Source organism: Fusarium verticillioides, chromosome 1 (genome assembly GCF_000149555.1).
Source record: "Fusarium verticillioides 7600 chromosome 1, whole genome shotgun sequence".
In the NCBI taxonomy this organism is placed as follows: Eukaryota; Fungi; Ascomycota; class Sordariomycetes; order Hypocreales; family Nectriaceae; genus Fusarium; species Fusarium verticillioides.
The window spans coordinates 2,284,778-2,297,483 of NC_031675.1; the positions used below are offsets into that span (position 1 = coordinate 2,284,778).

The 12,706-nt window shown below is 49.0% G+C and overlaps 3 protein-coding genes across 8 annotated transcripts; 1 reads left to right on the plus strand and 2 right to left on the minus strand.

Moving 5' to 3' along the window:
* Positions 1-665: 665 nt before the first annotated feature.
* On the plus strand, positions 666-7,228 carry FVEG_14806 (hypothetical protein). Of its 6 annotated transcripts, none has more exons than XM_018903812.1 (4): positions 666-5,600; positions 5,647-6,689; positions 6,808-6,972; positions 7,026-7,228. In XM_018903812.1, the coding sequence occupies exons 1-2, from the start codon at positions 5,373-5,375 to the stop codon at positions 5,941-5,943; spliced, it is 525 nt and encodes a 174-aa protein (XP_018744067.1). In that variant the 5' UTR covers positions 666-5,372; the 3' UTR covers positions 5,944-6,689; positions 6,808-6,972; positions 7,026-7,228. The 6 variants fall into 6 exon arrangements, with proteins under 6 accessions (XP_018744067.1, XP_018744064.1, XP_018744068.1 ...); XM_018903809.1 differs by having other exon boundaries at positions 666-3,373; positions 3,426-5,600; positions 5,647-5,935; positions 6,046-7,135; XM_018903813.1 differs by having other exon boundaries at positions 6,808-7,135.
* Positions 7,229-7,334: 106 nt separating this feature from the next.
* Positions 7,335-9,245, minus strand: FVEG_01307 (hypothetical protein; the record flags this gene model as incomplete). The annotated part of the gene is made up of 1 exon (XM_018888203.1): positions 7,335-9,245. One exon carries the CDS (start codon positions 9,243-9,245, stop codon positions 7,335-7,337), a length of 1,911 nt encoding a protein of 636 aa, XP_018744062.1.
* Positions 9,246-10,033: 788 nt separating this feature from the next.
* Positions 10,034-10,763, minus strand: FVEG_01306 (hypothetical protein; the record flags this gene model as incomplete). The annotated part of the gene is made up of 3 exons (XM_018888202.1): positions 10,034-10,441; positions 10,503-10,579; positions 10,637-10,763. 3 exons carry the CDS (start codon positions 10,761-10,763, stop codon positions 10,034-10,036), a joined length of 612 nt encoding a protein of 203 aa, XP_018744061.1.
* Positions 10,764-12,706: the final 1,943 nt, after the last annotated feature.

The window sequence follows — 12,706 nt, forward strand, 5'->3', positions numbered from 1 at the left end:
AACTGTATGTATGTACTTGCATATTCTTACAAGTACGCCAAATCCATTCCTGGCAGTTGCTGTAAATAGTTCCTTCCTTGAATTATCTCGATCTACCACCTACGAGGCAATAGGTAGCAAACTGACTCCTAACGACCCTCACATTATGCCGGCTTCATGTCTCATCCCTTTTTCCATCATGCTTCACACATCACCAACCTCAGACTTGCATTCAAAACTCACCGTCATCGACATATGCCAGGATCCCCCGGATTTGGAGCTTCACCTCCTCTTCGTTGAACCCCTCACATAATTATTAACCCGCCTCTCTCTTCGTCTAACATCACAAGCGCAGACTAGTCCAGTCTTGCCAAGGGTCTAAGACAAGCATGCAGCTGAGCTGAGCTGAGCAGAACATGCATCTGCGCCTTTCAGCAAGGGAGATTTGACAAAACCGGTTGCTTGCAGAGCTCACCACTCACCAGTCAAGCCAGTCCATAATAGACACCTACCATCAGAGCGCACAAAAAAGCAAAGACAATAAACGGCTCGGGCCCCTCGGTCAATTCCTCACCCACGATTCCAGAAATGGGACGCTACAGTGCATCAACGATGGATGGTATGTCACCACTCGCTCTAATCACACAAAGCAATGGCGCGGTCACGCTGGTAGGATGGCCTGGGCTGCAAGGGAGGAGATGGCTACTTACAAGGTTGCCGATGTCCTCGAAACCGCGGCCTCGCCTGGCCCGGCTGGAATGTGCTGAGATTAAATCAGGCTCGCTGTCTTTCATCTGCCATCATGAAGCCCATGTCTCACTTCATCACGTCTCATCTTGCCTGTCGGCAATGCGGTCTAGAATGGGGACGGGCGATAATCAGGTTATTCGCACTCCATGGCTCCCCATGATCTCCTTCCACGGCCCTCTACGATCGCACCAATATGAGTGATAGCGACTCGGCAAAATAGCTTCACGAATGTGTGCGGCCTTATTTCATGTCAAGTCGGCGGTAGCTGTTGAATTGCTGTGCCCTAGAGAATTATGCCGTTCCTTCCACGAACCATTTTTTATTATACGTGGTCAATCATTGTCACCATACAATGTTCTTATCTTGGCTCACTCGGCATGACAAGTCACTTCAGGTGAGCCGAGACAAATCGACCGGGCCGGCGAACTGCCACCCTGCCGATCAAAAATCGGACTTGGACGGAACATGAAGTACCCGTGTAAAAATCATTGGGAATTTATCTGCCTACCAAAGCCTCTACATATAACCAAAATGGTCAATGGCGCTGAAACGCCTGCAGCAGACAAGTACCCTTTCTTCACTTGCGGAGACATCAAGCTATGCGCCCAGAGCGTTCAAGAGACTGCATTACCTACTGGCTAGACACAGAGTCGCCTGCTCTAAGTTTAGCATTGCTCATAATGCGGCCTGTCTATTCTTATTCTGCTGTCTGACAATCTTTGCTTTGCCGTCGACCCACAAACTATCACCTGGTTATCCTCATCAATAATATATGTAGTGAGCAGAGTCAAGTCTTGATGGAAAGACGAGGCCGCTGTTGCATTTTGTCGTTGCTTCAGTAATCACCCCTTCGACCGACCTGCCACCGTACAAGATGCCAAATCGGGATGCACGACGAAATCCCATCAAGCATCCTTGGCCTAGAACTATAGCCATTGTTACCATCTTGAACGGATATCGACCTGTCCGGCACAAGCTCTCCTGTTTAGGCAGGCTGGCTGGTGAGGCATCGAGCAATAAACGGGCCTATCATCTTCACCGTTTGGCTGTCAACGTGGAAAAGTTCCATGCCCCTGTCGAATCCGTTTGCCGCCAGCACTGGCCAAACCTCTTAAAGTCATCCGGCATTATTGGGCTGAACGCACACAACAGATCTAATCACCTAGTCTAATTAGCATTCAACGGTCAGATTAAACGATTGAGACACGAACTTGATCAGACGGCCTGAGACTTCGAGGCTCAGACTCTCGACATTTTGACGTTCCGGCCGTCACCGCCTCAAAAGCCAAGTTCTGTCATGTCCAGTTGTGAACAATCGCAAGGCATTGAAACAAAACCAACACGGCACTCAACCTGAGCCGTAATAGCAAATCAGTATCTTGTTACGCTCGTCAGAAAGCAACACAAGCCAACACGAAGGGAATAGGCTTTCCGGGCACATAAAGATAGCCATATGTTCGCTTTGAGGCTCTTCCAGAATTTGCAGGTTTCCAAGTCTGTTCCTGTCTGTGCCTGACTTTGCTTGTTCCTGGTTCCTGACCGATCACGCCACTACTGCAGCTGAACAAACAACTTCCAACCTAGGTAGATAACTCCACCTTGGACCTGGCCCACCTCCGCTTCTTGTGTCGGTACCATAGGCGCTAGCTGGATAGTGAACATTTTCTTGATACAGACCGCTCTATCGTCTCGTACAGGAGACTCAGTGAATGGACAATGGTGTTTGGGGTTCACCACTGATATACTCACTCGACATATGATTCAGGGCCCCTTTACTTGGCGCAATCCATCTCATTCGTGACGACACAGTTATCTATGTCTTACATGCAGAGCATAGAATGAGTATCGCGATCGCGATGGTATTGCATATGGCATATCTCACAAAAGCCAGACAACAGAAAAGGAAAACGAAACAAACCGCCAGAAGTCCAAGCGTTCGCTTAACCCGAGTGAGCCGTGGCCTCCGAGAAGCCAAGCGAAACCATACCGTGATTAACGGGCGGGAAGAGCCTATCAGCGGGACGGCACACAGTCAGATCTTGTGGTTAGTCTTTCCCTCCCTTTCTCTCTGGCCGTGATCCTCTGAGACTAACCCTCTTCTGTCCGGTGCCGGTCTCAGAGGGTGATTCTTCCCTCTAGCGCAACACCTTTTTTTGACGAGTCCGACTTATCACCGGGCAATTAATTAATTGATCGGCTTCGCTTTCTCCCGCAACTCAATTCTCCAAGCTTTGGCCAACTGCTTGCCATCCAATTCTCAGAGAGAGCATCAATTGCATATTGAGTCAGTCAGTCAGTCGAAAGCGACGTCAAGCAACCTTGAAGGTGCATTGCACCCAACTGTCGACCAAATACACCTGTCGCTGTTACGGAGTGTGTTGCCTCATGACCTGAGAGGCTGAGCAATGCCACTCACTTGCTGGCCGGTATCAAGATCGGACGCTTGGGGGGGCTTTATGATGAACCATTACACCTTTAGACCCCTGTCCATGTCCATGTAAAGTGTGGAGAGCACAGACAGGGGTTCGCCTGGTTCAGGTCTGAGGGGTGCTGGTGAGCTTCTTTCCATTGAAAGCTCCTACAGCATACACCGCTTCTTCAGAAATAGATCTAGAGGCAGGACGAGCCCCAGTTGCTTCAGCGCGTTCGTCAGCTTGACAACCACCTGCGGACACTACTTATGTAAAAATGAACAGGCAAGCATATCGTACTGAGGTTTCGATGAGACTATCACCACCGTAATACAGCTTTGATGGATTACGGAGCTCCTGCCAAGTCTCTCATCCCATATCCCCCGAACCATTACCACCATGAGTTGGTTCTCTGCTGCCGTTCAGCTGGGCATTGGCCTGTATTGTATGTACGGAGTACAGTAAACCCGTCCAAACAAAAAAAAAAAAAAAAAAAAAAAAATGGGAGAAAAAAGGTGGTGGGCGACTGAGACCATCGGTAGGCCAGAAGAGCACACCTTAACTGAAGTGGGCTGAAGAGCCAGCCACGCCCAGCCCTTTCTCACCTACCTGATCGCAGTTCTGCTGCAAGGCACGAGCGCTCCTGATCATGGCAAAGTCTGTGAGGGGTAGTCTAAGTCTCTAAGAGATGGGCATACCTTCAAGATTGAGGTCCAGGGTCGGCCGCTGGTTGGTCGGATTCGACACCTATTAGTGTTATCCTCTGTCGCAACTTGGGCGGGGCCGGAAGAATTTCTCAATACAAAGTCCGCATCTTCTGCCTCTCTGCCTCCTTGTCGTGCCATTCGTCGTGGCCCTTTCCTCTAATATCATGACGACACCATCAGGAAATGACTTGCAGTAGTACAAAGCTCAAGGGCCTCGGGACAGCAATCACCCGATCTTATCTTTCCGTTGGTCCACGTGCGGCACGAGGCTGAGCCCGTGACAGGATCGAGCGGGTGAGTTTGATTACCATGTAGTTAGTACTCCGTACGCAAGTTCAACATCAAGTAGAATCATTATGAGTGGACAGATGGATTTGATATCAAAATGTAGGGTTGCAATTCCCATCAGAATATATTGGATGGAACGGTAGACGGGTCATCTCGGTAGCTCATCTCCCCGTCCGTCTTCGTTCCGTTGGTACATAACTGGACGACGACCTTGGCATCCTTATTATCTATGCTATACATACATAGCGGCTGTCGTGGGTATATATTGAACTTGGTGTTCCCTGTCTTTCATATCTCACGACATGGAAATAACGCAACAAACCACGGTAAAGCGATGGCCGGACTTCAATTAATGCTATGTTAGTATGAATATACATATGTTTGTATGTACATACAAGGGACATACATGACTGCATCTTCCAGGGTCCTGCAGCTGATGCTACCACACCTACATACTCCGTACATACATCTCCATTACAGTAATACCAGGCAAGGGATATAGCCGACGATACACAGCCGAGAGCACATCAGCGTCATTGCAAACCCACCCTGTGTGTGTGTGTTTCTCCTCCCCCGCCGTTTCAAACGCTAGGTTACTCCACCATGAGATTACATCGTGAACGGGTCCAGACGAGACACGAGATGGTTCTTGGTCAGGTCGGCTTTTACTAATGTATGTACGGTGATCCTTCGCTTCATCAACCTTCAGATAATCACTGATTTCTAATCTGCCCTCGACCGACGATCCTCTTGATACTCACGGAAGTCTCGGATTCAATGAGCAACGGACCCAGTGGCAGATGATACTTGGCAAGCCAACAACGTATTTCAAGTGTGTGTGTGTGTGTGTGTGTGTGTAGTCTTGCATGTAACGAACATATCTTGATACACACAAACCATGGCATGAGTCGTGTGTTCAAGAAAGAAAGAAAGACTGCCGGCGGTACAGAGTATGCTGCTGTACTGTACTGTCTCTGCAAAAGATAAAAAAGACGAATTCAAATGCCTATTCCATGGCTGTGGCTGGTCTTGGCTTTTGCACGGTTGTGAGGCTGCGGCAAGCTAAACTAAGTTGGCAGGGTTCGTCGCAGGCATCATCCCTGCTCAAGGTGATGAGATGAGTCCGTCAAGAATGTGTGGTTTATACATATTTTCGGAGGCTTCTGAGAATTTCGATGCTTCTCATTGTTCAATGGATCATAACGGCTTTCATTTCGATCGTTGAGCTCTCTCCAAGATGCAAACTCTGCAAGCACCGGAGTGGACTGCACTGCATTGGCTTGTGTGTTTGTTGGCCAGTTCTCCACCAATATTTCGTTCACGGTGGCTAACTCGAGACTTGCAACTCTACTGCAGTCAAGAGGTCACGCAAGTACACCAAGGACAGACCGTTCAGGTGTCAACTCCTCCACGGGTGTCTGTCTCTTGTGTGGAAAGGGGCCCGTTTCTCCTTGCCACAAAAAGGGTTGGTAGACTTTGATCTCCATCCTAACTTAGCTAATGCACTCAAGGCTGACTCGCATTCACGTATCATCTCACGGTCCAATCCAGCAGAGACACAAAACAATATACCCACCGTGAAGTTGAGAGTTGTCATTCTATGGACCACTGCTTCTTTACCGTTACGGCCCTACTTAACCGAGTCTCTGCTACAAGACGATGCGGCTCTTCAACAGCCCCAGCCGGGCACGAGGCACAAAAAAGACAGACAGTTCACCGGCTTATGTGATTATGCAGGGATCATTGGACAAATAGCAGCTGCAGAAGCCATGAACAAGCCGTGTGCGGTGCCAGCAGATCGTATGTAGGATGGCACAAACCTTGATCGTCCTGTTATTTCGCATCCCAAGGCCGTGGTCAAGGTTCTTGCTTCCATACGTTTGACGTCTTCTAGGGCTGACGCAGGGTAGAAGGCCTCAAAAGTTGGCCACAGCTGCTTGAAGGCAATCTGTTGGTCTATCGCCGTTCCTGAGCCGGTTCCTGGAACACAACCTAACAAGTGAGGGTCGCAAAAGTTGGCCGCATGAAACGTGTCATGCGAGTTCATCCTCTTCGCGTTTCGTTTCGTTTTGTTCCGTTTTCTTTCAGTAAATGCCACTCTTTTGTTTTTTCTTACGACTGACTATTGACAGCCGAGTTTTGCCAGGTCAGGTCATGCCATGTCGTTGCTGACAGCCTGCTGCGAGCCCAACACTACCATGACCTCATGTGTGGCTGATTAGTTCTCACCCATCTTGAGCCTTTTGTGTTTCATATGGTTGGTTGTACATCCATCACGATATTGACTGTTTGATATTACAATGCTATCGCCGTGTAGGGTTGTATTCTACTTCATGCTGCATAAAACAGACCATGCCAATTCTGGGGTCACTATATTACATCTTTGTTTGCCTCATAAGCCACCAACGATGTGCACCACGTACTCTTACTCATGCTTCGGCTATGGGGCTCAATCCGAGTATAGGGTAATCATCGCTTGATATCACCCACATCCACGGTCTTTCTTCTCTATAAAGATCAGAGTGAAAATTGTGTCATGTCACATTGTGTTACAGTACGTTAGACGCCACTTGATCTAGGATTGTTCGAAGCCCGCAATTATTCGGAGGCGTTAATCTGATTCCTGTTACATATAATTCCTTGTACAACTGATCATTGCTTGTTTTGTTTAGTGATGAATGACTCGTCAAGCCACGCACAAACGATCTTCCTCCCCTTCCCCAGGCTATTCCCGAGAGTAGTTCAAGCCACAAACCTGCAACGCCATGAATAAATGTCGTCAAGCTTTATACTTGTGTTTCAAGAGTCAATGCTGGATACAGTAGTAGTAAGAGGCGGTGAGTCCACTCCTTTCAAGGGTTGATTCATATTCTTAATGCAAGGTACCTAGGGTAGATAACTCCAAAGGACAGAGCAATTGTTTTCACAGTCAGGAACCACAGTGAAGCTTCAGGTGCATTCTATACATATGATAACTATCACCTCTTCCTTCAATCTTCCCATGTAAAGTGCTTACTTGATGCAGTATGGGTTGGTAATGTTGTATTCCAACGGAATAAATATAGAAACTCACGGGGTAGGTACATTGCTAGACCTATCAACTATTATATCTACAAAGAGGAATAGAGAAAACACATAAGCAACTTGGCCTATTATGTCCATCCAATAGCAGAGCCAGTTAACTACTGCTGAACTATACTTATAATTCAATTCCCAACCAATTGCTGACTGCATGTGGATCTAAGGGGACTAACCACCCATCTCCCCCGTCTCGAACAGGAGTTCCTTGAGTCTCTCCTGAGTCACAAGTCTCATCCCAAGTCTCTCCTGGATCATCAGGTCGTCTGCAGGTGTCTCCCGAGTTCTCCTCGTTGGGACCTGCAGACCAAGACTCCAGACTAGGTGACGATTCTGAGTAAGATGAGCCACGTACTTGCAGCATGGTGCACTCGAACCATGCCTCCTCAGCTCTGAGCAGACGTTCCTGACAGTGCTTAAGCTCGGTATACATACCGAGATCCCTAAGGAAGTCCAAGACGTCGTATGTGCACTCGCGAGATACGTCGTCCTGGGAGAGTTTGCCAATGACACGCATCAGCTGTGAAGGGTCAGCATCTCGTGCCCACTCGAGCATACGACACTGTATCTTGATCCAGGTGACGATCCACTCAGCATCGAGGCTGCCGGTTACGAGCCGAGACTCGACAGTGCCGTGAGTCTCCTTTCCCACCAAGGGCGCTATCTCATATGTCAACTGGCCTTTCCACTTGTAACTGTAGTATTTCTCTTCAGTTATGTTGTTACACATGAGATGTGCGACCTGATGTACACCCACGTCGCAGGCCAGAAGCTCGGTGACTCCTCTCCAAGCAACCTTTGATGCTTTCAATAAGTCATCATCGCCATCACCTTCGTCATAGTCCGTTTCATAAACGGCTGATTGGATCTCCGCTTGCCTTGACACAGCCTTCCTTTTCTTTCGTTGCTCGTCTAGCAAAGGCATGCCTTGAGATGACCTACGAGAAGTGATGGACTGGGAGGCTGGAAAATCGAGCTGCGGAGGTAGATCACCGCGGGTACTGTTAGATTCATCATCTAGACGTTTAGCCTTGCCCTCGCTGATGAAATTACTGACGTGGTACATGTCGGGAGCTTCTCGTCGAACTCCTTTGGCCTTCCTTGGCCGATCGAAAGGTCTACCGTCTTCGCGCTCGTAGTCGGAACCATCACTTTCGCACTCAGGTTCCGGGAATATTCCATCGTCTTCATTCTCGTGGGCTTCGCGAATATGTCCGATCATTGCCACGTTAGAAGCAATAGGATCCTCTCCGAGCTTCCTCGCCCGTGAAATATATCGAGGTATGAAATTCAGCCCATTGACTTCTCGCCGTGCCATATCTGCAGTCATGTTGCGACTCAACTCAACACCAGTAAAGCGCCGGATAGACTTGGAGTAACGAGCAAAACTTCGCGCCGGGAAATGGAGAGTAGATAGCACCGGGTCGGATGCCCACTTGAGGGCCGCGTAGTTTCTCGATCCATGCATGTCCATCTGATGGGGCCCATTGCGGACATGAACGTGGAAACCACACGTAGTGTTGACCCGGACACGTAAGTTATCAGTCAAAAGCCTAACAACCACTGACACGAGCTGGTATGCTTCATCACAGGCATACATCGGTGGGCTTGCTATCTCCACCGCATCCCACGTATAAACCTCGTTCTTCCACTCTGTTCCAGGCTCTGACACTGAGCCGTCTGTCGTGACGATCCATGGATATTCCTTCCTTTCACTTGTATGTGCGACGGAATTCTCTTGTACCGTCATTGCACAGAATTCATGATCTCGTAGCAATTCTAAAACTGCTGTTACGCCATCATGGTGGCCAGTGGCTGGTGCAAGGCCAGGGATGCTATCGTCTGCTTCAACTTCCCTTGGATTCACAGCCACCAGGAATTCTAGCTCGAATCCGAAGCTAACGCGTGGGGGCCGAATATAGTTGTCTTCGTGCTTATGGTCCGTCTCTTTGGCACTGCAAGGCTCCATCTTGCCTTTCTGCTTGGAAGGGAATTGATTCCCAGTATTGGTAGTAATGTTTTGCTTCCCCATGTTGAAATATGGTCTTTATGTTTGCGTGATCAACAGAGAGCTTGCTCTATTATTCCAGAGTTATCAAAATGTATAATGCTTCAATCTTTCGACTTTCGATAGCAGATCACTTGGGCTGCTCGAGACTGATCGACCTGGGGATGACATTGGCTCTTTATATATACATGACTTGAGACACTTCGGCCCCTGCCCATTAGTCGTTAGCATGCTACCCAGGCGACATGTTCAAAACATACAGTTGCCATCTTCGGCAGCTCCGAAGAAGCACACTCTCGAGTCGAGAGAACATCCCCGCAATTCATTGTACAATCACACAAAGGATTGACGCAATACCCATAGTCCAAGCGGTTATCAAAGAGCTCAAGGTCAAGCCATTGTTTCTTTGTCTTGTTCAAAGTGATCGAGTTTTCCTACTCCTTTCGCCTCTTGCTATGAACGTATTGAATTATAAAGCATAAACAAATAACCGCCACCCTCGCCAGTGCACCTCTCTGTCGTCCCTATGCAAGGCACACAGCACCCCCGGTCCTTCAACCCGTCCGTCGGTACGCCGAAGCGTGTCATTACCTCATCCAAGCTTTAACAAAGCTACATCGTTGGGTCTTATACTCATCAAAAGGTATCGCATTGCACGTCGAAAAGGTGTACTGTAAAATAAAATGGGCAAGAGAAGTGAAGAACGGTGCACAGGATAGGCTCTGGCCGTCTACTCATCGGCAACGGGTGGCACGTGACGGGGGCCAGGATATTGCTGCTGATGCAGCACCCCATGCTTAAACCTCCTACACTTAGATCAGGTAGGCCATCATGCCGAGAGCCACAGCGGCGGCCGCACCCCTGCCCGCCGGCACCATGGTAGGGGCAGCGAAAGCATCGGATGACGTCGATGTCACGGACGCAGCAGTGCCAGTAGCTTCCGATGAGGCACGAGTGGCGGATGTAGTAGCAGTGTCGGTAGCAGTGCTGGAAGTATCGTCGTCATCGTCGCTAACCACGTCCTTAGGGGGGCTCTGCTTGGCGCATTTGTCTTCGATCTTGGAAGTGCATTCCTTCTGACCAGACTGGCTGCCAGTGTTCTGCGAAATGCACTGGCTGAAAAGCTCCTCGCAAATGAAGGTAGGCATGGTCTGGGTGTAGTACTGGAGGCCGGGGGTCGAGCTGTTAGAGGAGCAAGTGCATTCCCACTTGAGATCGTTCTTGATGGAGTGTTAGCATCCCCCAAGCTAATGAGAAAGTGATTTGAACGGTACCACATACCTCGGTACATTTGTTTTCGTTTGTGTCGTCCTTGCAAAGAGCATCACAGGTGTTCTGCTGGGCACCACACCAGGAAGCTGTGAAATATTAGCACGCCGGCGAACAATGGTAAGTTTTCTATTTTCAGAACGTACATCGGGTAGCGAGATCTACACTGTTGGGGTCAATCGTCATGTCAAGGGAGCTCTTATAGTTCTGGACAGTCGTCTGGGCCGAGACGGCCGAGAAGGCCATAGCGAGGAGGGCAAAAGATGAACGCATCGTGAAAAATGTTTGGGTAGAGTGTTTATGGATCTATTGTGAAACGATTATTGTGATGAAGGCGATGGAATAAGTGAAATGATGATGAATCGATGTTTTGCGACAAGTTGATTGCAAGTGGAAGAATTGAGGTTGAAATCCTTCTTATGCTTTGGGTCAAGAGGGTCTTTTGATGCAAACGGAACGCGGAAGGAAGAGAGGAGAAAGACGAGGCGGAGAGTAGGTTTTAAACTACAGGAAAGAAACAACCAGCAACAGAGTTTGGGTAGGTAGGTGCGGATAGTAGCTAACCAGGCTAACTTTCTGTGTTCCTTGGCTTTGGGTTTGTCTGGGCAGGTGCCGTCGCTTGCGACTGGCCTCGGTTTGATTACCTTGCTCGCCTTAGACAAGACCGTGCTTCCAGACTCAGTTGGGTAGCTGGCTAGGCTGGGGAGGTACCTTGGGCCTCTCTGTAGACGTAAACACTGGAAAACAACACTGAAATCGATGGAACTGGAACTGGAACTCGGCCCCGGCATGAAGTGTGCCCACAAGCCGTAACCGATGAGAATCTCCATCTCGGGCAAGTCGATGGGCTATCTGGCCAATAGAATATCCTCCTGGTGGCATCCGCCATTGACTTCGCTGCAAAACTCTCCCCGTCTCTCAACAAGGGAAAAACGCACAGGCACAGCTCGGCTAGAGGTCGCATCGTACCCACACCTTCCCTGTCTTAGCCACTTACCACTCACACCATCTTGACCCTAGTCGAGCTTGGCCAGCGCCATTTCCGTTTTAGTCGCAATGGCTACTACTCAACCACCATGATTTTCCATGTCCCCAAGGTAGGAGCCAGAGCTTGAGAACTCATCCAAGGAAAGCTGCGCCTTCGCCGCCTCCCCTATTGACGATCGAGATGTCTTTCATCCTCTCCGGGTAAAATCCCGTCTCGCATGGAGTGACAAGGCCCAGGCAAGCGGCTGGGACCGAACAAGTGGGACACAATCAGCAATCAATTGTCACTCACTCATGGGTGACCAGGATCTTCTCATGCACGTTGACGGGCACTAGATTGAGCTCTCGATATCGCGCTAGATTCCAGCGGTGTCCAGTTCCAGTTCCAGTCTCACTCTCGCCATCACTCATTCTCAGTCCAATACGTACTCAAAGTCTCCAAGCACATGGGTTCCCCAGCAACTACATGGAAGGTATCCGTATACATACTGGGAAAATATAGCGGCCTTCAGGATCGAGCACCTGAGAAAGGTTCTTGTTAGTGAATAGCCTAAAGACTCGGCGTTCCCCTCCAATATATGGTGCTGAATCCAAAATTTGGACTTTGTGTTACCAGCAATTTTCATAATCATCAGATATCTGTGACTTGGGTTTCGTCGGTTCTCGCAGGTGAGCAAAAAGTCCGCCCAGCATCCAAAGATTGCAGGCCCATATATGAGACGAGCCAATGAGTTCGGACGTTTTGCATCACCATTGTCTCTGATTTCTGGCACGGACCATCATGTTACTGGTCTACCATATCACTGTATTTTGCGGTGCTCGCAGCAGAAACAAGCACAGGAGCAGAAGCATGATTGTTTCTCAACACGGAGTAGTCTACACACTTCAAGATTCTATCTCTGCTACAGCTGCGACAGAGGGGGTTGGCTGGGCAATGTTTACTTGGCGAGAGGCTGGTTTTGCTGCGCGACTAAAAGAAATGGAGACTGATCTGCCCAGACGCGCTATTCCGGAACAAACGGGAAAAGGCAGAGGCAATTTTCATTATCATGTCACTTGCTCATGGAGAAAAAAATTCGCCAAGATGCGACTCTTGCTCCAACGGGGTCACGGCATTTCAGCGCCGATGGTTGTATCAGACACTCGGACCTTTTGTTCGTGTCGGGTAGGTTATCTCCATCCACCATGTCTATCTATACATACTTTCATTTACAGCCCTTGCATGCCAT